At 64.9% G+C, this 22371-nt stretch overlaps 1 protein-coding gene across 1 annotated transcript; it reads right to left on the bottom strand.

Moving 5' to 3' along the window:
• Positions 1-266: 266 nt before the first annotated feature.
• LOC142467718 (glycerophosphoinositol inositolphosphodiesterase GDPD2-like) lies at positions 267-22365 on the bottom strand. The gene is given in 13 exon segments (XM_075573632.1): positions 267-787; positions 1005-1030; positions 1200-1282; positions 2720-2867; positions 6303-6316; positions 6318-6374; positions 6376-6429; positions 6431-6451; positions 18909-19115; positions 20036-20056; positions 20058-20150; positions 20152-20188; positions 22314-22365. Coding segments are annotated over 13 exon segments (855 nt in total). The 5' UTR covers positions 22361-22365; the 3' UTR covers positions 267-740.
• Positions 22366-22371: the final 6 nt, after the last annotated feature.

Here is a 22371-nt window from a genome sequence, read left to right on the forward strand (position 1 = left end):
ACACCCCACCAGGAAAGCAGTGATCAAGGGGTCCGTGATCCAGAGACAACAGACTTACGGTGGGAAATCCAGGAGCAATCTAGAACCTTTTACGTAGACTAGACGTTGTAGAAAATCTAGAAGAACCTATGAACATGAACTAAAGAAGCCAAATGCAGAGAGAGAAAATCTAAAACAAAATTCTCCATCAGGAGGGGATCATGATTCAAGCAGAGTTTCTAGAACCAGACAAACAGTTCCAGTCATGAAGGATCAAGAACAAGCAGTCTGGGTCCACAAAGAGGGATCATTTATTAAACACCAGAAGCAACTGAACTAGTTACAGCAAAATCTTCAATTAGTCACACAGACACTTATCTGACTATCCTGAACCCCCAAGCCGGATATGCAAATATCCAGAACCCCCAAGCAAGTATGTGATGATCTAGAGCCAAATTCTGGATATCAAATCCACGTAAGCTTTGTATGAAAAGGTCAAGTTTAATCAAATCAATCTTTGCTTTTAACTTCTTTGCTGTCACCTAGAACGGTGTAAAGAGCACCTAGAACAAGCCCTATGTAACCTAGAATCCCAACAAGGGACATCAGCAGGCAGCTCCGGGGTGTCAGTAACAAGAAGCCCCCTCCTGGGAGTTATTCTCTGTATAGGGGAGCTGCTCCAGTCTGCCTCCTACCCCAGTCCTGCAGTATAGTGGGGGTGCAATGTGGTTCCGCTCAAGAGATTGGGGGGACCCGTGAGGTTACAAAACCAGGCTTTGTATCTTCATAAGCAGCACGGCCTCCGATCCTGGGGGGGGGGAGGAGGGAGACAGAAGGGGGGTAATTTTAGGGTTTGTACACCAGTGGGGGGTATCCATTGTATAAGGGGAGGGGGATCAGTCAGCACATACAGGGTGGGAGCTGTGGAGGCTATCAGCATATATGTGGGGGAGGGAGGGCTTTAACCATATACTGGAGGGGATTTGGGGGACAGTCAGAGTATATTGGGGGGAGCAGGATTTTACCATCAGTTTCTCTTCTGCAACATTTTCTGCAACAAAAGATATCAACATGTAAAAAATGGGTTCTGCCCCCAACTCTGCACCCCATAACTCTGCACCCCATAACTCTGCACCCCATAACTTTGCACCCCATAACTCTGCACCCCATAACTCCATCCTGTAGCCCAAAACCCTGCCCCAGCCCCTCCTTCCACTGACCTCTGCAGCAAAAACGCCCAAATTATGTGGATTAAAGAAACGGCATCTGTGACGATCCAGATCACTAAGTAACTTGTAGGAGCCTGAGAGGGCGACAGGAGAGGGGGGGTATGAGAGGCCTGGGTGTGGGGGGAGGGTATGAGAGGCCTGGGCGTGGGGGAGCAGTGTAAGAGCGCTGGGTGTGTGGGGGGAGCAGTATAAGAGCGCTGGGTGTGTGGGGGGAGCAGTATAAGAGCGCTGGGTGTGTGGGGGGAGCAGTGTAAGAGCGCTGGGTGTGTGGGGGGAGCAGTATAAGAGCGCTGGGTGTGGGGGGAGCAGTGTAAGAGCGCTGGGTGTGTGGGGGGAGCAGTATTAGAGCGCTGGGTGTGTGGGGGGAGGGTATGAGAGGCCTGGGTGTGGGGGGAGGGTATGAGAGGCCTGGGTGTGGGGGGAGCAGTATAAGAGCGCTGGGTGTGTGGGGGGAGCAGTATAAGAGCGCTGGGTGTGTGGGGGGAGCAGTATAAGAGCGCTGGGTGGGGGGAGCAGTATAAGAGCGCTGGGTGTGTGGGGGGAGGGTATGAGAGGCCTGGGTGTGTGGGGAGCAGTATAAGAGCGCTGGGTGTGTGGGGAGCAGTATAAGAGCGCTGGGTGTGGGGGGGGGGGGTATGAGAGGCCTGGGTGTGGGGGGAGCAGTATAAGAGCGCTGGGTGTGTGGCGGGAGCAGTATAAGAGCGCTGGGTGTGTGGGGGGGCAGTATAAGAGCGCTGGGTGTGTGGGGGGAGGGTATGAGAGGCCTGGGTGTGGGGGGAGCAGTATAAGAGCGCTGGGTGTGTGGGGAGCAGTATAAGAGCGCTGGGTGTGTGGGGGGAGCAGTGTAAGAGCGCTGGGTGTGTGGGGGGAGCAGTATAAGAGCGCTGGGTGTGGGGGGAGCAGTGTAAGAGCGCTGGGTGTGGGGGGAGCAGTATAAGAGCGCTGGGTGTGTGGGGGGGGCAGTATAAGAGCGCTGGGTGTGTGGGGGGGCAGTATAAGAGCGCTGGGTGTGTGGGGGGAGGGTATGAGAGGCCTGGGTGTGGGGGGGGGGGGGGTATGAGAGGCCTGGGTGTGGGGGGAGCAGTATAAGAGCGCTGGGTGTGTGGCGGGAGCAGTATAAGAGCGCTGGGTGTGTGGGGGGGCAGTATAAGAGCGCTGGGTGTGTGGGGGGAGGGTATGAGAGGCCTGGGTGTGGGGGAGCAGTATAAGAGCGCTGGGTGTGTGGGGGGGCAGTATAAGAGCGCTGGGTGTGTGGGGGGAGGGTATGAGAGGCCTGGGTGTGGGGGGGGGGGGTATGAGAGGCCTGGGTGTGGGGGGAGCAGTATAAGAGCGCTGGGTGTGTGGGGGGGCAGTATAAGAGCGCTGGGTGTGTGGGGGGGCAGTATAAGAGCGCTGGGTGTGTGGGGGGGCAGTATAAGAGCGCTGGGTGTGTGGGGGGAGGGTATGAGAGGCCTGGGTGTGGGGGAGCAGTATAAAAGCGCTAGGATGGGGGGTCATTGCGTCTCACTCACCAGGACCCATAGGGGGCGCCGCATGTTCTGCAGGAGGTGACACGCGTTCGTGGTGACAGATGTGGTCCCCGCACACCACAAATGGGAGAACAGCCACGGACGGTCAACAACATAGAGATTCACGGAGATGTTATCCTGACGGTATGAACTGGGGGGGGGAGAGGGGGAGGGAGAGTGATTGGGGGGAGAGAGGGTGGCAGTGATGGGGGGGGGAGAGTGTGATAGGGAGGAAGAGGGGGCGAGGGAGAGTGATGGGGGAGAGAGGGGGTGAGGGAGAGTAATGGGGGGAGAGAGGGGGTGAGGGAGAGTAATGGGGGGAGAGAGGGGGTGAGGGAAAGTGATGGGGGGAGAGAGGGGGTGAGGGATAGTGATGGGGGGAGAGAGGGGGTGAGGGAGAGTGATGGGAGAGAGAGGGGGCGAGGAAGAGGGGGTCAAGGAGAGTGATGGGGAAAGAGAGGGGGTGAGGGACAGTGATGGCGAGGGGGGAGGGAGACTGATGTGGGAAATAGAGTGGGTGAGGGAGAGTGATGGGGGAGAGGGGATGAGAGAGTGATGGGGGGAGAGAAGGGGTGAGGGAGAGTGATGGGGAGAGAGGGGGAGGGATAGTGATGGGGAGAGAGGGGTTAAGGGAGAGTGATGGAGGGAGAGAGGGCGTTAAGGGAGAGTGATGGGGGGACAGGGGGAGGAAAAGTGATGGAGGGGAGGGGATAAGGGAGAGTGATGGGGAGAGAGGGGGTGAGGGAGAGTGATGGGGTGAGGGAGAGTTATGGGGGAGTGATGGTGTGAGGGAGAGTGATGGGGTGAGAGAGAGTGAGGGAGAGTTATGGGGTGAGGAAGAGTGATGGGGTGAGGGAGAGTGATGGGGTGAGGGAGAGTGATGGGGTGAGGGAGAGTGATGGGGGAGTAATGGGGTGAGGGAGAGTGATGGGGGAGTGATGGGGTGAGAGACAGTGAGGGAGAGTTATGGGGTGAGGGAGAGTGATGGGGTGAGGGAGAGTGATGGGGTGAGGGAGAGTGATGGGGGAGTGATGGGGTGAGGGGTGAGGGGAGTGATGAGGGGAGAGTGATGGGGTGAGGGAGAGTGATGGTGGAGTGATGTGTTGAGGGAGAGTGATGGGGGAGTGATGAGGGGAGAGCGGGTGAGGGAGAGTGATGGGGGGAGAGCGGGTGAGGAGAGTGATGAGGGAGTGATGGGGTGAGGGAAGAGCGGGTGAGGGAGAGTGATGGGGGAGTGATGGGGTGAGGGAGAGTGATGGGGTGAGGGAGAGTGATGGGGTGAGGGAGAGTGATGGGGTGAGGGAGAGTGATGTGTTGAGGGAAGAGCGGATGAGGGAGAGTGATGGGGTGTGAGGAGAGTGATGGGGTGTGAGGAGAGGGATGGGGAGTGATGGGGTGAGGGAGACTGATGGGGGAGTGATGTGTTGAGGGAGAGTGATGGGGGAGTGATGAGGGGAAAGCGGGTGAGGGAGAGTGATGGGGGGAGAGCGGGTGAGGAGAGTGATGTGTTGAGGGAAGAGCGGGTGAGGGAGAGTGATGGGAGAGTGATGGGGTGTGAGGAGAGTGATGGGGTGTGAGGAGAGTGATGGGGGAGTGATGGGGTGAGGGAGACTGATGGGGGAGTGATGTGTTGAGGGAGAGTGATGGGGGAGTGATGAGGGGGAGAGCGGGTGAGGGAGAGTGATGGGGGGAGAGCGGGTGAGGGAGAGTGATGGGGGAGGGATGGGGTGAGAGAGAGTGATGGGGGAGTGATGAGGGGAGAGCGGGTGAGGGAGAGTGATGTGTTGAGGGAAGAGCGGGTGAGGAGAGTGATGGGGGAGTTTGGGGTATGGGGGAGTGATGGGGGAGTGATGTGGGGAGAGCGGGTGAGGGAGAGTGATGGGGGAGTGATGGGGTGAGGGAGAGTGATGGGGTGAGGGAGAGTGATGTGTTGAGGGAAGAGCGGGTGAGGGAGAGTGATGGGGGAGTGATGGGGTGAGGGGAGAGTGATGGGGTGAGGGAGAGTGATGTGTTGAGGGAAGAGCGGGTGAGGGAGAGTGATGGGGGAGTGATGGGGTGAGGGAGAGTGATGGGGGAAGTGATGGGGTGAGAGAGAGTGAGGGGGAGTGATGGGGTGAGGTAGAGTGATTGGGGAGTGATGGGGTGAGGGAGAGTGATGGGGTGAGGGAGAGTGATGGGGTGAGGGAGAGTGATGGGGTGAGGGAGAGTGATGGGGTGAGGGAGAGTGATGGTGTGAGGGAGAGTGATGGTGTGAGGGAGAGTGATGGGGTGAGGGAGAGTGATAGGGGAGTAATGGAGTGAGGGAGAGTGATGGGGAGTGATGGGTGAGGGAGAGTGATGGGGGAGTGATGGGTGAGGGAGAGTGATGGGGGGAGTGATGGGGTGAGGGAGAGTGATGGGGGAGTGATGGGGTGAGGGAGAGTGATGGGGGGGTGAGTGATGGGGTGAGAGAGATTGAGGGAGAGTTATGGGGTGAGGAAGAGTGATGGGGTGAGGGAGAGTGATGGGGTGAGGGAGAGTGATGGGGTGAGGGAGAGTGATGGGGGGAGTGATGGGGTGAGGGAGGTGATGGGGGGAGTGATGGGGTGCGGGAGAGTGATGGGGGGAGTGATGGGGTGAGAGAGATTGAGGGAGAGTTATGGGGTGAGGAAGAGTGATGGGGTGAGGGAGAGTGATGGGGTGAGGGAGAGTGATGGGGTGAGGGAGAGTGATGGGGGGAGTGATGGGGTGAGGGAGAGTGATGGGGGAGTGATGGGGTGAGGAGAGTGATGGGGGGAGTGATGGGGTGAGAGAGATTGAGGGAGAGTTATGGGGTGAGGAAGAGTGATGGGGTGAGGGAGAGTGATGGGGTGAGGGAGAGTGATGGGGTGAGGGAGAGTGATGGGGGGAGTGATGGGGTGAGGGAGAGTGATGGGGGAGTGATGGGGTGAGGGAGAGTGATGGGGGAGTAATGGAGTGAGGGAGAGTGTGGGGGAGAGATGGGGGTGAGGGTGTGTGATGGGGGAGTGATGGGGTGTGGGAGAGTGATGGGGGGTGGTTGGGGTGTGGGAGAGTGATGGGGGAGTGATGGGGTGAGAGAGTGAGGGAGAGTTATGGGGTGAGGATGAGTGATGGGGGAGTGATGGGGTGAGGGAGAGTGATGGGGCGAGGGTGAGTGATGGGGTGAGGGTGAGTGATGGGGTGAGGGAAGAGCGGGTGAGGGAGAGTGATGGGGGAGTGATGGGGTGAGGGAGAGTGATGGGGGAGTGATGTGGGGAGAGTGGGTGAGGAGAGTGATGGGAGAGTGATGGGGTGAGGGAGAGTGATGGGGGAGTGATGGGGTGAGGGAGAGTGATGGGGTGAGGGAAGAGCGGGTGTGGGAGAGTGATGGGGGAGTGATGGGGGTGAGGAGAGTGATGGGGGAGTGATGAGGGGAGAGTGGGTGAGGAGAGTGATGGGGTAGTTAGTGATGAGGGAGAGCGGGTGAGGAAGAGTGATGGGGGTGAGGAGAGTGATGGGGGCGAGAGAAAGGAGGTTAGGAAGAGGGAGGAGAGGAGAATAAGGAGGAGCGGAGTGACGGGTAACGGTCGGATTGGGGCTCTCTCACCGGATCTCGCTCGCTGCTCAGGTTTTTGTAGGACAGATTCACATTGCGCAGCGTCTCGTTCTCTCTGCCGCGGCAGCCCGTAAATCTGCCGGAACCCGGGAGCCTGAGAGATCACGTCTTCCCGCCGGCTCATCCGGGAGCCAGAGCACCTAACGGGAGCCAGGGACAGCCGTGTGCGCGGAGCAGGACAGCCGTGTGCGCGCGGAGCAGAGACAGCCGTGTGCGCGGAGCAGAGACAGCCGTGTGCGCGGAGCAGGGACAGCCGTGTGCGCGCGGAGCAGAGACAGCCGTGTGCGCGCGGAGCAGAGACAGCCGTGTGGCGGAGCAGAGACAGCCGTGTGCGCGGAGCAGAGACAGCCGTGTGCGCGGAGCAGAGACAGCCGTGTGCGCGGAGCAGAGACAGCCGTGTGCGCGGAGCAGAGACAGCCGTGTGCGCGGAGCAGAGACAGCCGTGTGCGCGGAGCAGAGACAGCCGTGTGCGCGGAGCAGGACAGCCGTGTGCGCGGAGCAGAGACAGCCGTGTGCGCGGAGCAGGGACAGCCGTGTGCGCGGAGCAGAGACAGCCGTGTGGCGCGGAGCAGAGACAGCCGTGTGCGCGGAGCAGAGACAGCCGTGTGCGCGGAGCAGAGACAGCCGTGTGCGCGCGGAGCAGAGACAGCCGTGTGCGCGGAGCAGGGACAGCCGTGTGCGCGGAGCAGAGACAGCCGTGTGCGCGGAGCAGAGACAGCCGTGTGTGCGGAGCAGAGACAGCCGTGTGCGCGGAGCAGAGACAGCCGTGTGCGCGGAGCAGAGACAGCCGTGTGCGCGGAGCAGAGACAGCCGTGTGCGCGGAGCAGAGACAGCCGTGTGCGCGGAGCAGAGACAGCCGTGTGCGCGGAGCAGAGACAGCCGTGTGCGCGGAGCAGAGACAGCGTGTGCGCGCGGAGCAGAGACAGCCGTGTGCGCGGAGCAGAGACAGCCGTGTGCGCGGAGCAGAGACAGCCGTGTGCGCGGAGCAGAGACAGCCGTGTGCGCGGAGCAGAGACAGCCGTGTGCGCGGAGCAGAGACAGCCGTGTGCGCGAGCAGAGACAGCCGTGTGCGCGGAGCAGAGACAGCCGTGGTGCGCGGAGCAGAGACAGCCGTGTGCGCGGAGCAGAGACAGCCGTGTGCGCGGAGCAGAGACAGCCGTGTGCGCGCGGAGCAGAGACAGCCGTGTGCGCGCGGAGCAGAGACAGCCGTGCGGGCGCGGAGCAGAGACAGCCGTGCCCCGCAGTGAGAGATAGCCGTGTGCGTGGAGCAGAGACAGCCGTGTGCGCGGAGCAGAGACAGCCGTGTGTGCGGAGCAGAGACAGCCGTGTGCGGAGCAGAGACAGACGTGTGCGCGGAGCAGAGACAGCCATGCGCGCGCGGAGCAGAGACAGCCGTGCGCTCGCGGAGCAGAGACAGCCGTGTGCGCGCGGAGCAGAGACAGCCGTGCGGGCGCGGAGCAGAGACAGCCGTGCCCCGCAGTGAGAGATAGCCGTGTGCGTGGAGCAGAGACAGCCGTGTGCGCGGAGCAGAGACAGCCGTGTGCGGAGCAGAGACAGACGTGTGCGCGGAGCAGAGACAGCCATGCGCGCGCGGAGCAGAGACAGACGTGTGCGCGGAGCAGAGACAGCCGTGTGCGCGGAGCAGAGACAGCCGTGTGCGCGCGGAGCAGAGACAGCCGTGTGCGCGGAGCAGAGACAGCCGTGTGCGCGCGGAGACAGAGACAGCCGTGTGCGCGCGGAGCAGAGACAGCCGTGTGCGCGCGGCAGCAGAGACAGCCGTGTGCGCGGAGCAGAGACAGCCGTGTGCGCGGAGCAGAGACAGCCGTGTGCGCGCGGAGCAGAGACAGCCGTGTGCGCGCGGAGCAGAGACAGCCGTGTGCGCGGAGCAGAGACAGCCGTGCGCGCTGCGGAGCAGAGACAGCCGTGTGCGTGGAGCAGAGACAGCCGTGTGTGCGGAGCAGAGACAGCCGTGCTGCGCGCGGAGCAGAGACAGCCGTGTGCGCGGAGCAGAGACAGCCGTGTGTGCGGAGCAGAGACAGCCGTGTGCGCGGAGCAGAGACAGCCGTGTGCGCGGAGCAGAGACAGCCGTGTGCGCGCGGAGCAGAGACAGCCGTGTGCGCGCGGAGCAGAGACAGCCGTGCGCGCGGAGCAGAGACAGCCGTGTGCGCGCGGAGCAGAGACAGCCGTGTGCGCGTGGAGCAGAGACAGCCGTGTGCGCGCGGAGCAGAGACAGCCGTGCGCGCGGAGCAGAGACAGCCGTGTGCGCGGAGCAGAGACAGCCGTCTGACGCGGAGCAGAGACAGCCGTGTGCGCGCGGAGCAGAGACAGCCGTGTGCGCGCGGAGCAGAGACAGCCGTGTGCGCGGAGCAGAGGACAGCCGTGTGCGCGCGGAGCAGAGACAGCCGTGCTGGCGCGGAGCAGAGACAGACGTGCGCGCGGAGCAGAGACAGCCGTGTGCGCGCGGAGCAGAGACAGCCGTGTGCGCGCGGAGCAGAGACAGCCGTGCGCGCAGAGCAGAGACAGCCGTGCGCCGGGCAGAGCAGACAGCCGTGTGCGCGGAGCAGAGACAGCGTGTGCGCGGAGCAGAGACAGCCGTGTGCGCGCGGAGCAGAGACAGCCGTGTGCGCGAGCAGAGACAGCGTGTGCGCGCGGAGCAGAGACAGCCGTGCGGGCGCGGAGCAGAGACAGCCGTGTGCGCGGGAGCAGAGACAGCCGTGCGCGCGGAGCAGAGACAGCCGTGTGCGCGGAGCAGAGACAGCCGTGTGCGCGGAGCAGAGACAGCGTGTGCGCGCGGAGCAGAGACAGCGTGTGCGCGCGGAGCAGAGACAGCCGTGTGCGCGGAGCAGAGATACAGTAGCCGTGTGCGCGGAGCAGAGACAGCCGTGTGCGCAGCGGAGCAGAGACAGCCGTGTGCGCGGAGCAGAGACAGCCGTGTGCGCGCGAGCAGAGACAGCCGTGTGCGCGGAAGCAGAGACAAGCGTCTGCGCGGAGCAGAGACAGCCGTGCGCGCGGAGCAGAGACAGCCGTGCGCGCGGAGCAGAGACAGCCGTGTGCGCGGAGCAGAGACAGCCGTGTGCGCGGAGCAGAGACAGCCGTGTGCGCGCGGAGCAGAGACAGCCGTGTGCGCGCGGAGCAGAGACAGCCGTGTGCGCGAGCAGAGACAGCCGTGTGCGCGGAGCAGAGACAGCCGTGCGGGCGCGGAGCAGAGACAGCCGTGCGCGCGGAGCAGAGACAGCCGTGCGCGCGGAGCAGAGATAGCCGTGTCCGCAGTGAGAGATAGCCGTGTGCGTGGAGCAGAGACAGCCGTGTGTGCGGAGCAGAGACAGACGTGTGCGCGGAGCAGAGACAGCCGTGCGCGTCGCGGAGCAGAGACAGACGTGTGCGCGGAGCAGAGACAGCCGTGTGCGCGCGGAGCAGAGACAGCCGTGTGCGCGCGGAGCAGAGACAGCCGTGTGCGCGGAGCAGACAGCCGTGTGCGCGCGGAGCAGAGACAGCCGTGTGCGCGCGGTAGCAGAGACAGCCGTGTGCGCGCGAGCAGAGACAGCCGTGTGCGCGCGAGCAGAGACAGCCGTGTGCGCGGAGCAGAGACTAGCCGTGTGCGCGCGGAGCAGAGACAGCGTTGTGCGCTGCGGAGCAGAGACAGCCGTGTGCGCGCGGAGCAGAGACAGCCGTGTGCGCGCGGAGCAGAGACAGCGTGTGCGCGGAGCAGAGACAGCCGTGTGCGCGCGGAGCAGAGACAGCCGTGTGCGCGCGGAGCAGAGACAGCCGTGTGCGCGCGGAGCAGAGACAGCCGTGTGCGCGCGGAGCAGAGACAGCCGTGTGCGCGCGAGCAGAGACAGCCGTGTGCGCGGAGCAGAGACAGCCGTGTGCGCGCGGAGCAGAGACAGCGTGTGCGCGCGGAGCAGAGACAGCCATGTGCGCGCGGAGCAGAGACAGCCGTGTGCGCGCGGAGCAGAGACAGCCGTGTGCGCGGAGCAGAGACAGCCGTGTGCGCGCGGAGCAGAGACAGCCGTGTGCGAGCGGAGCAGAGACAGCCGTGTGCGCGCGGAGCAGAGACAGCCGTGTGCGCGCGAGCAGAGACAGCCGTGTGCGCGGAGCAGAGACAGCCGTGTGCGCGCGGAGCAGAGACAGCCGTGTGCGCGCGGAGCAGAGACAGCCGTGTGCGCGCGGAAGCAGAGACAGCCGTGTGCGCGCGAGCAGAGACAGCCGTGTGCGCGGAGCAGAGACAGCCGTGTGCGCGGAGCAGAGACAGCCGTGTGCGCGTGAGCAGAGACAGCCGTGTGCGCGCGAGCAGAGACAGCCGTGTGCGCGCGGAGCAGAGACAGCCGTGTGCGCGGAGCAGAGACAGCCGTGCGCGCGGGAGCAGAGACAGCCGTGCGCGCGGAGCAGAGACAGCCGTGTGCGCGTGGAGCAGAGACAGCCGTGTGCGCGCGAGCAGAGACAGCCGTGTGCGCGCGGAGCAGAGATAGCCGTGTGCGCGGAGCAGAGACAGCCGTGTGCGTGGAGCAGAGACAGCGTGTGTGCGGAGCAGAGACAGACGTGTGCGCGGAGCAGAGACAGCCGTGTGTGCGAGCAGAGACAGCCGTGTGCGGAGCAGAGACAGACGTAGTGCGCGGAGCAGAGACAGCCATGCGCGCGCGGAGCAGAGACAGACGTGTGCGCGGAGCAGAGACAGCCGTGCGCTGCGCGGAGCAGAGACAGCCGTAGCGCGCGCGGAGCAGAGACAGCCGTGTGTGCGGAGCAGAGACAGCCGTGTGCGCGCGGAGCAGAGACAGCCGTGTGCGCGCGGAGCAGAGACAGCCGTGTGCGCGCGGAGCAGAGACAGCCGTGTGCGCGCGGAGCAGAGACAGCCGTGTGCGCGCGAGCAGAGACAGCCGTGTGCGCGGAGCAGAGATAGCCGTGTGCGCGTGGAGCAGAGACAGCCGTGTGCGCGGAGCAGAGACAGCCGTGTGCGCGGAGCAGAGACAGCCGTGCGCGCGCGGAGCAGAGACAGCCGTGTGCGCGCGGAGCAGAGACAGCCGTGTGCGCGGAGCGAGAGATAGCCGTGTGCGCGTGGAGCAGAGACAGCCGTGTGCGCGGAGCAGAGACAGCCGTGTGCGCGGAGCAGAGACAGCCGTGGCTGCGCGCGGAGCAGAGACAGCCGTTGCGCGCGCGGAGCAGAGACAGCCGTGTGCGCGGAGCAGAGAAAGCCGTGTGCGCGCGAGCAGAGACAGCCGTGCGCAGCGCGGAGCAGAGACAGCCGTGTGCGCGGAGCAGAGACAGCCGTGTGCGCGGAGCAGAAGACAGCCGTGTGCGCGGAGCAGAGACAGCCGTGTGCGCGGAGCAGAGACAGCCGTGTGTGCGCGGAGCAGAGACAGCCGTGTGCGCGCGGAGCAGAGACAGCCGTGTGCGCGGAGCAGAGACAGCCGTGTGCGCGGAGCAGAGACAGCCGTGTGCGCGGAGCAGAGACAGCCGTGTGCGCGCGGAGCAGAGACAGCCGTTGTGCGCGCGGAGCAGAGACAGCCGTGTGCGCACGGAGCAGAGACAGCCGTGTGCGCGGAGCAGAGACAGCCGTGTGCGCGCGGAGCAGAGACAGCCGTGTGCGCGGAGCAGAGACAGCCGTGTGCGCGCGAGCAGAGACAGCCGTGTGCGCGGAGCAGAGACAGCCGTGTGCGCGCGGAGCAGAGACAGCCGTGTGCGCGGAGCAGAGACAGCCGTGTGCGCGCGAGCAGAGACAGCCGTGCGCGCGGAGCAGCAGAGACAGCCGTGTGCGCGGAGCAGAGACAGCCGTGTGCGCGGAGCAGAGACAGCCGTGTGCGCGGAGAGCAGACAGCCGTGTGCGCGCGGAGCAGAGACAGCCGTCTGCGCGCGGAGCAGAGACAGCCCGTGTGTGCGGAGCAGAGACAGCCGTGTGCGCGGAGCAGACAGCCGTGTGCGCGCGGAGCAGAGACAGCCGTCTGCGCGCGGAGCAGAGATAGCCGTGCGTGCGCGATTAGAGACAGCCGTGCGTGCGCGGAGCAGAGACAGCCGTGTGCGCGCGATTAGAGACAGCCGTGTGCGCGCGATTAGAGACAGCCGTCTGCGCGCGGAGCAGAGATAGCCGTGCGTGCGCGATTAGAGAAGAGACAGCCGTGCGTGCGCGGAGCAGAGACAGCCGTGGCGTGAGCGGCGTGGGAGCAGAGACAGCCGTGTGCGCGGCGGGAGCAGAGGACAGCCGTGTGCGCGCGGATGCAGAGACAGCCGTGTGCGCGTGGAGCAGAGACAGCCGTGTGCGCGCGGAGCAGAGACAGCCGTGTGCGCGCGGAGCAGAGACAGCCGTGTGCGCGCGATTAGAGACAGCCGTGCGTGCGCGGAGCAGAGACAGCGTGTGCGTGGAGCAGACAGCCGTGTGCGCGGAGCAGAGACAGCCGTGTGCGCGGAGCAGAGACAGCCGTTGTGCGCGGAGCAGAGACAGCCGTGTGCGCGCGGAGCAGAGACAGCCGTGTGCGCGCGAGCAGAGACAGCCGTGTGCGCGGAGCAGAGACAGCCGTGTGCGTGAGCGAGCAGAGACAGCCGTGTGCGTGCGGAGCAGAGGACAGCTGTGTGCGCGCGGAGCAGAGAAGCCGTGTTGCGCGCGGAGCAGAGACAGCCGTGTGCGCGCGATTAGAGACAGCCGTGCGCGCGCGGGAGCAGAGACAGCCGGTGCGCGCGCGGAGCAGAGACAGCCGTGCGTGCGGAGCAGAGACAGCCGTGTGCGCGTCGGAGCAGAGACAGCCGTGTGCGCGCGGAGCAGAGACAGCCGTGCGGGCGCGGAGCAGAGACAGCCCGTGTGCGCGCGATTAGAGACAGCCGTGTGCGCGCGGAGCAGAGACAGCCGGTGCGCCCCGCAGTGGAGAGATAGCCGTGTCCCGCAGTGAGAGATAGCCGTGTCCCCGCAGTGAGAGATAGCCGTTGTCCCCGCAGTGAGAGAGATAGCCGTGTCCCCCGCAGTGAGAGTTAGCCGTGTCCCCGCAGTGAGAGATAGCCGTGTCCCCGCAGTGAGAGATAGCCGTGTCCCCCGCAGTGAGAGATAGCCGTGTCCCCGCAGTGAGAGATAGCCGTGTCCCCGCAGTGAGAGATAGCCGTGTCCCCGCAGTGAGAGATAGCCGTGTCCCGCAGTGAGAGATAGCCGCGCCCCGCAGTGAGAGATAGCCGTGCCCCGCAGTGAGAGATAGCCGTGCCCCGCAGTGAGAGATAGCCGTGCCCCGCAGTGAGAGATAGCCGTGCCCCCGCAGTGAGAGATAGCCGTGCCCCGCAGTGAGAGATAGCCGCGCCCCCGCAGTGAGAGATAGCCTTGCGCCCCGCAGGGAGAGATAGCCATGTCCCCGCAGTGAGAGCTAGCCGTGCCCCGCAGTGAGAGATAGCCGTGCGCCCCGTAGCGTAGAGATAGCCGTGTGCCCGCAGTGAGAGATAGCCGTGCCCCGCAGTGAGAGATAGCCGTGTCCCCGCAGTGAGAGATAGCCGTGTCCCCGCAGTGAGAGATAGCCGTGTCCCCGCAGTGAGAGATAGCCGTGCCCCGCTGTGAGAGATAGCCATGTCCCCGCAGTGAGAGACTAGCCGTGTCCCCGCAGTGAGAGATAGCCGTGTCCCCGCAGTGAGAGATAGCCGTGTCCCCGCAGTGAGAGTTAGCCGTGTCCCCGCAGTGAGAGAAAGCCGTGTCCCCGCAGTGAGAGATAGCCGTGCCCCGCAGTGAGAGATAGCCGTGCGCCCCGCAGGGAGAGATAGCCGTTGTCCCCGCAGTGAGAGCTAGCCGTGCCCCGCAGTGAGAGATAGCCGCGCGCCCCGCAGTGAGATAGCCGTGCGCCCCGTAGCGAGAGATAGCCGTGTGCCCGCAGTGAGAGATAGCCGTGCCCCGCAGTGAGAGATAGCCGTGTCCCCGCAGTGAGAGATAGCCGTGTCCCCGCAGTGAGAGATAGCCGCGCCCCGCAGTGAGAGATAGCCTGTTGCCCCCGCAGTGAGAGATAGCCGTGCCCCGCAGTGAGAGATAGCCGTGCCCCGCAGTGAGAGATAGCCGTGCCCCGCAGTGAGAGATAGCCGTGTCCCCCCCAGTGAGAGATAGCCGTGCGCCCCGCAGTGAGAGATAGCCGTGTCCCCGCAGTGAGAGATAGCCGTGCCCCGCAGTGAGAGATAGCCGTGCGCCCCGCAGTGAGAGATAGCCGTGTCCCCGCAATGAGAGATAGCCCGTGCGCCCCGCAGTGAGGAGATAGCCGTGGTCCCCGCAGTGAGAGATAGCCGGTGTCCCGCAGTGAGATAGCCGTGTGCCCGCAGTGAGAGATAGCCGTGTGCCCGCAGTGAGAGATAGCCGTGTCCCCCGCAGTGAGAGATAGCCGCCGCCCCGCAGTGAGAGATAGCCGTGCCCCGCAGTGAGAGATAGCCGTGCCCCGCAGTGAGAGATAGCCGTGCCCCGCAGTGAGAGATAGCCGTGCCCCGCAGTGAGAGATAGCCGTTGTCCCCGCAGTGAGAGATAGCCGTGCGCCCGCAGTGAGAGATAGCCGTGTCCCCGCAGTGAGAGATAGCCGTGCCCCGCAGTGAGAGATAGCCGTGCGCCGCCCGCAGTGAGAGATAGCCGTGTCCCCGCAATGAGAGAATAGCCCGTGCGCCCCGCAGTGAGAGATAGCCGTGTCCCCGCAGTGAGAGATAGCCGTGTCCCGCAGTGAGATAGCCGTGTGCCCGCAGTGAGAGATAGCCGTGTGCCCGCAGTGAGAGATAGCCGTGTGCCCGCAGTGAGAGATAGCCGTGTGCCCGCAGGTGAGAGATAGCCGTGTGCCCGCAGCGAGAGATAGCGTGTGCCCGCAGTGAGAGATAGCCGTGTCCCTGCAGTGAGAGATAGCCGTGCGCCCCGCAGTGAGAGATAGCCGTGTCCCCGCAGTGAGAGATAGCCGCGCCCCGCAGTGAGAGATAGCCGTGCCCCGCAGTGAGAGATAGCCGTGCCCGCAGTGAGAGATAGCCGTGCCCCGCAGTGAGAGATAGCCGTGCCCCGCAGTGAGAGATAGCCGTGTCCCCGCAGTGAGAGATAGCCGTGCGCCCCGCAGTGAGAGATAGCTGTGTCCCCGCAGTGAGAGATAGCCGTTGCCCCGCAGTGAGAGATAGACGTGTCCCCGCAGTGAGAGATAGCCGTGCCCGCAGTGAGAGATAGCCGTGCCCCGCAGTGAGAGATAGCCGTGTCCCCGCAGTGAGAGATAGCCGCGTGCAACGCAAGTGAGAGATAGCCGTGCCCCGCAGTGAGAGATAGCCGTGCCCCGCAGTGAGAGATAGCCGTGGTGCCCGCAGTGAGAGATAGCCGTGTGCCCGCAGTGAGAGATAGCCGTTGCCCCGCAGTGAGAGATAGCCGTGCCCCGCAGTGAGAGATAACCGTGCCCCGCAGTGAGAGATAGCCGTGTGCCCCGCAGTGAGAGATAGCCGTGTCCCGCAGTGAGAGATAGCTGTGCCTCGCAGTGAGAGAGATAGCCGTGTGCCCCGCAGTGAGAGATAGCCGTGTCCCCGCAGTGAGAGATAGCCGTGTGCCCCGCAGTGAGAGATAGCCGTGTGCACCGCAGTGAGAGATAGCCGTGTCCCCGCAGTGAGAGATAGCCGTGTGCCCCGCAGTGAGAGATAGCCGTGTCCCCGCAGTGAGAGATAGCCGTGTGCCCCGCAGTGAGAGATAGCCGTGTGCACCGCAGTGAGAGATAGCCGTGTCCCCGCAGCGAGAGATAGCCGTGTGCACCGTAGTGAGAGATAGCCGTGTACCCGCAGTGAGAGATAGCCGTGTGCCCCCGCAGTGAGAGATAGCCGTGTCCCCGCAGTGAGAGATAGCCGTGTCCCCGCAGTAAGAGATAGCCTTGCGCCCCGTAGTGAGAGATAGCCGTGCGCCCCGCAGTGAGAGATAGCCGTGTCCCCGCAGTGAGAGATAGCTGTGCCCACAGCGAGAGATAGCCGTGTTCCCGCAGCGAGAGATAGCCGTGTCCCGCAGTGAGAGATAGCCGTGTCCCCGCAGTGAGAGATAGCCGTTGTCCCCGCAGTGAGAGATAGCCGTGTCCCGCAGTGAGAGATAGCCGTGCGCCCCGCAGTGAGAGATAGCTGTGTCCCCGCAGTGAGAGATAGCCGTGCCCCGCAGTGAGAGATAGACGTGTCCCCGCAGTGAGAGATAGCCGTGCCCCGCAGTGAGAGATAGCCGTGCCCCGCAGTGAGAGATAGCCGTGTCCCCGCAGTGAGAGATAGCCGCGTGCAACGCAGTGAGAGTAGCCGTGCCCGCAGTGAGAGATAGCCGTGCCCCGCAGTGAGAGATAGCCGTGTGCCCGCAGTGAGAGATAGCCGTGTGCCCGCAGTGAGAGATAGCCGTGCCCCGCAGTGAGAGATAGCCGTGCCCCGCAGTGAGAGATAACCGTGCCCCGCAGTGAGAGATAGCCGTGTGCCCCGCAGTGAGAGATAGCCGTGTCCCGCAGTGAGAGATAGCTGTGCCTCGCAGTGAGAGATAGCCGTGTGCCCCGCAGTGAGAGATAGCCGTGTCCCCGCAGTGAGAGATAGCCGTGTGCCCCGCAGTGAGAGATAGCCGTGTGCACCGCAGTGAGAGATAGCCGTGTCCCCGCAGTGAGAGATAGCCGTGTGCCCCGCAGTGAGAGATAGCCGTGCCCCGCAGTGAGAGATAGCCGTGTCCCCGCAGCGAGAGATAGCCGTGTGCCCGCAGTGAGAGATAGCCGTGTCCCCGCAGCGAGAGATAGCCGTGTACCCCGCAGTGAGAGATAGCCGTGTCCCCGCAGTGAGAGATAGCCGTGTTGCCCCGCAGTGAGAGATAGCCGTGTCCCCGCAGTGAGAGATAGCCGTGTCCCCGCAGTGAGAGATAGCCGTGTCCCCGCAGTGAGAGATAGCCGTGCGCCCCGTAGTGAGAGATAGCCGTGTCCCCGCAGTGAGAGATAGCCGTGTTCCGCAGTGAGAGATAGCCGTGTCCCCGCAGTGAGAGATAGCCGTGTCCCGCAGTGAGAGATAGCCGTGTGCCCGCAGTGAGAGATAGCCGTGTGCCCGCAGTGAGAGATAGCCGTGTGCCCGCAGTGAGAGATAGCCGTGTCCCCGCAGTGAGAGATAGCCGTGCCTCACAGTGAGAGATAGCCGTGTGCCCCGCAGTGAGAGATAGCCGTGTCCCCCGCAGTGAGAGATAGCCGTGTGCCCCGCAGTGAGAGATAGCCGTGTGCACCGCAGTGAGAGATAGCCGTGTCCCCGCAGCGAGAGATAGCCGTGTGCACCGTAGTGAGAGATAGCCGTGTACCCGCAGTGAGAGATAGCCGTGTGCCCCGCAGTGAGAGATAGCCGTGTCCCCCGCAGTGAGAGATAGCCGTGTCCCGCAGTAAGAGATAGCCTTGCGCCCCGTAGTGAGAGATAGCCGTGCGCCCCGCAGTGAGAGATAGCCGTGTCCCCGCAGTGAGAGATAGCTGTGCCCACAGCGAGAGATAGCCGTGTTCCCGCAGCGAGAGATAGCTGTGTCCCGCAGTGAGAGATAGCCGTGTCCCGCAGTGAGAGATAGCCGTGTCCCCGCAGTGAGAGATAGCCGTGTCCCGCAGTGAGAGATAGCCGTGTCCCCGCAGTGAGAGATAGCCGTGTCCCCGCAGTGAGAGATAGCCGTGTCCCCGCAGTGAGAGATAGCCGTGTCCCCGCAGTGAGAGATAGCCGTGTCCCCGCAGTGAGAGATAGCCGTGCCCCGCAGTGAAAGATAGCCGTGTCCCCGCAGTGAGAGATAGCCGTGCCCCGCAGTGAAAGATAGCCGTGTCCCCGCAGTGAAAGATAGCCGTGTCCCCGCAGTGAGAGATAGCCGTGTCCCCGCAGTGAAAGATAGCCGTGTCCCCGCAGTGAGAGATAGCTGTGCCCGCAGTGAGAGATAGCCGTGCCCCGCAGTGAGAGATAGCCGTGCCCCCGCAGTGAGAGATAGCTGTGCCCGCAGCGAGAGATAGCCGTGTCCCCGCAGTGAGAGATAGCCGTGCCCCGCAGTGAGAGATAGCCGTGTGCCCCGCAGTGAGAGATAGCCGTGCCCCGCAGTGAGAGATAGCCGTTGTCCCCGCAGTGAGAGATAGCCGTGCGCCCGCAGTGATAGCCGTGTCCCCGCAGTGAGAGATAGCCGTGCCCCGCAGTGAGAGATAGCCGTGCCCCGCAGTGAGAGATAGCCGTGCGCCCCGCAGTGAGAGATAGCCGTGTCCCCGCAGTGAGAGATAGCCGTGTGCCCCGCAGTGAGAGATAGCCGTGTCCCCGCAGTGAGAGATAGCCGTGTCCCCGCAGTGAGAGATAGCCGTGTCCCCGCAGTGAGAGATAGCCGTGTCCCCGCAGTGAGAGATAGCCGTGTCCCCGCAGTGAGAGATAGCCGTGTCCCCGCAGTGAGAGATAGCCGTGCCCCGCAGTGAGAGATAGCCGTGTCCCCGCAGTGAGAGATAGCCGTGTCCCCCGCAGTGAGATAGCCGTGTCCCCGCAGTGAGAGATAGCCGTGTCCCCGCAGTGAGAGATAGCCGTGTCACCGCAGTGAGAGTTAGCCGTGCCCCCGCAGTGAGAGGTTAGCCGTGTCCCCGCAGTGAGAGTTAGCCGTTGCCCCGCAGTGAGAGATAGCCATGCGCCCCGCAGCGAGAGATAGCCGTGCATACTGACCAGCTCCGGACGGATCTGCGAGTCCAGGATGGCCCTCAGGGTGAGGTTGATGTAGCTCTCATTGTGCGGGTGCCCGGCGGGGGGCGGACGCAGGTCAAACATGACAGATATGCTCCGATTGTCAGCTGCGCGCAGCAGCTCCTCCAGGGCGGGGACCCTCTGTGTCTGCCCCAGGGTCAGAGACACACCCGTCCTGAACGGGTTCCTCTGGAAAGGACAGAGTTGATTAGAGGCACAGGGGGCATGGGGCGAGGCACTGGGGACACAGGGTATGTGGGGCGAGGCACTGGGGGGCACAGGCTGAGTGGGGCGAGGCACTGGGGGCACAGAGTGTGTGGGGGCGAGGAGCTGGGGACACAGGGTGTGTGGGGCGAGGCGCTGGGGGACACAGGGGTGTGTGGGGCGAGGCACTGGGGGCACAGGCTGAGTGGGGCGAGGCACTGGGGGCACAGAGTGTGTGGGGCGAGGAGCTGGGGACACAGGGTGTGTGGGGGCGAGGCGCTGGGGACACAGGGTGTGTGGGGTGAGGCACTGGGGGCACAGGGTGTGTGGGGGTGAGGCACTGGGGGCACAGGGTGTGTGGGGCGAGGTGCTGGGGACACAGGGTGTGTGGGGCGAGGTGCTGGGGACATAGGGGGCGTGGGGCGAGGTGCTGGGGACATAGGGGGCGTGGGGCGAGGGCACTGGGGGCACAGGGTGAGTGGAGCTAGGCACTGGGGGCACAGGGGTGTGTGGGGTGAGGGCCATGGAGGCACAGGGTTTGTGGGGCGAGGCACTGGGGACACAGGGTGTGTGGGGGAGAGGCGCTGGGGACACAGGGTGTGTGGGGGAGAGGCGCTGGGGACACAGGGTGTGTGGGGTGAGGGGCAGAGTGCCTAGGGGGCGTGGGGTGAGGCAAGGTCACAGGGTGTGTGGGGGGAGGCCATGGAGGCACAGGGTTTGTGGGGCAAGGCACTGGGGGCACAGGGTGGGTGGGGGTGAGGTACATTGGGCACACAGTGATTGGGGCGGGGTACATAGGGCACAGGGTGTGTGGGGCGAGGCGCTGGGGGCACAGGGTGTGTGGGGCGAGGCGCTAGGGACACAGGGTGTGTGGGGCGAGGCGCAGGGGGCTCACGGTTCGTTACCTGTAGGAACCAGTCACTCGCGGTCCAGTTCCTGGAGTTGGTCCCAGGTGAAGTTGCTGCAGTCCTCGCCCGCTCTGCCCGGGAACACACGCACCACGTCTGTGGTCCGGAGCAGGGGTGTGATCGTGCATCAGAAAGGGAACCCCATCCCGGCTGGGAGAGAGAGACAGAGAGATAAGGAGGAGGAGGGAGGGGGGAGGGGGGAGGGAGGCAGAGAGAGGACAGAGAGATAAGGAGGAGGAGACACGGGGAGGAGGGGGGGGGAGAGAGGGGGGGGAGAGGGAGGAGAGAGGGAGGATGAGAGGGGGGAGAGGAGGGAGGGGGGAGAGAGGGAGGGAGGGGGGAGATAGGGAGGGGGGGGAGAGAGGGAGGGGGGGGGGGGAGAGAGGGAGGGGGGGAGAGAGGGAGGGGGGGAGAAAAGGGGGGGAGAGAGAGGGAGGGGGGAGAGAAGGGGGGGGGGAGAGAGAGGGAGGGGGGAGAGGGAGAGAGGAGGGAGAGAGGAGGGGGGGGGGAGAGAGAGGGGGGAACAGAGGGAGGGGGGGAGAGAGGAAGGGGGGGAGAGAGGGGGGAGAGAGGGGGGGAGAGAGGGAGGGAGGGGGGAGAGAGGGAGGGGGGAGAGAGGGAGGGGGGGGGAGAGAGAGGGAGGGGGGGGGAGGGAGAGAGAGGAGGGGGGGGAGAGAGGGGGGAGACAGAGGGGGGAGAGAGAGGGAGAGGGGGGAGAGAGGGGAGGGAGGGGGAGATAGGGATGGTGGAGAGAGGGAGGGGGGAGAGAAGGGGGGGGGGGAGAGAGGAGGGGGGGGGAGAGAGGGGGGGGGGAGAGAGAGGGAGGGGGGAGAGAGGGAGGGGGGGGAGAGAGAGGGGAGGGGGGGAGAGAGGGAGGGGGGAGAGGGAGGAGAGAGGGAGGAGAGAGGGGGGAGAGGAGGGAGGGGGGGGAGAGAGGGAGGGAGGGGGGAGATAGGGAGGGGGGGGAGAGAGGGAGGGGGGGAGAGAGGAGGGGGGGGGAGAGAGGGGAGGGGGGGAGAAAAGGGGGGGAGAGAGGGAGGGGGGAGAGAAGGGGGGGGGGGAGAGAGAGGGAGGGGGGGAGAGGGAGAGAGGAGGGAGAGAGGAGGGGGGGGAGAGAGGGGGGGAACAGAGGGAGGGGGGGGAGAGAGGAAGGGGGGGGAGAGAGGGGGGAGAGAGGGAGAGGGGAGAGAGGGGGGAGAGAGGGAGGGAGGGGGGAGAGAGGGGGGGGGAGAGAGGGAGGGAGGGAGAGAGGGAGGGGGGGAGAGAGAGGGAGGGGGGGGGAGGGAGAGAGGAGGGGGGGGGAGAGAGGGGGGAGACAGAGGGGGGGAGAGAGGGAGAGGGGGGGAGAGAGGGGAGGGAGGGGGGAGATAGGGATGGTGGAGAGAGGGAGGGGGGGAGAGAAGGGGGGGGGAGAGAGAGGGAGGGGGGGAGAGAGGAGGGGGGGGAGAGGGGGGGGGAGAGAGAGGGAGGGGGGAGAGAGGGAGGGGGGGGGAGAGAGAGGGGAGGGGGGGAGAGAGGGAGGGGGGAGAGGGAGGGGGGAGAGGGAGGAGAGAGGGAGGGGGGGAGAGAGGGAGGGGGGAGAGAGAGAGAGGGAGTGGGTGAGAGAGGGAGGGGGGGACAGAGAGAGAGGGGGCATGAAGGGGGAATAGTCGGGGGAGTGGTGGAGAGAAAGTTGGGAGAGGTAGAGACACACAGAGAGAAGGGGAGAGAGATATGGAAGAAAGAGGGAGGGGACAGAAAGAGAGAGGGAGAGACATAGGGAGAAAGAAATGGGAGGAGAAAAAATGGGGGGGGGCGAGAGAGGAGGACAGCGGGGGGGAGAGGGGGAGAGTGGGGGAGAAAGTGGGGGGGGGAGGGGGCGCGCGCAGGGCAGGGAGGGGGCGCGCACAGGGCAGGGAGGGGGGCGCACGTAGGGCAAGGGAGGAGACCGCACGCAGGGCAGGGAGGGGGCGCACGCAGGGCAGGGAGGGGGGCACGCAGGCAGAGAGGGGGCGCACGCAGGGCAGGGAGGGGGCGCACGCAGGCAGGGAGGGGGTGCACGCAGGGCAGGGAGGAGACGCACGCAGGGCAGAGAGGGGGCGCACGCAGGGCAGAGAGGGGGCGCACGCAGGGCAGGGAGGGGCGCACGCAGGGCAGGGAGGGGGCGCACGCAGGGCAGAGAGGGGGCGCACGCAGGGCAGGGGAGGGGGTTCACGCAGGGCAGGGAGGAGACGCACGCAGGGCAGGGAGGGGGTGCACGCAGGGCAGAGAGGGGTGGCTTGTGTCTTCCCCTTACCTCACCATGACGTCACTCTCAAACACACCTGCGCCGCACTCCACCATCTTGTAAAATG

Source organism: Ascaphus truei, chromosome 16, assembly GCF_040206685.1.
Source record: "Ascaphus truei isolate aAscTru1 chromosome 16, aAscTru1.hap1, whole genome shotgun sequence".
NCBI classification, from domain to species: Eukaryota; Metazoa; Chordata; class Amphibia; order Anura; family Ascaphidae; genus Ascaphus; species Ascaphus truei.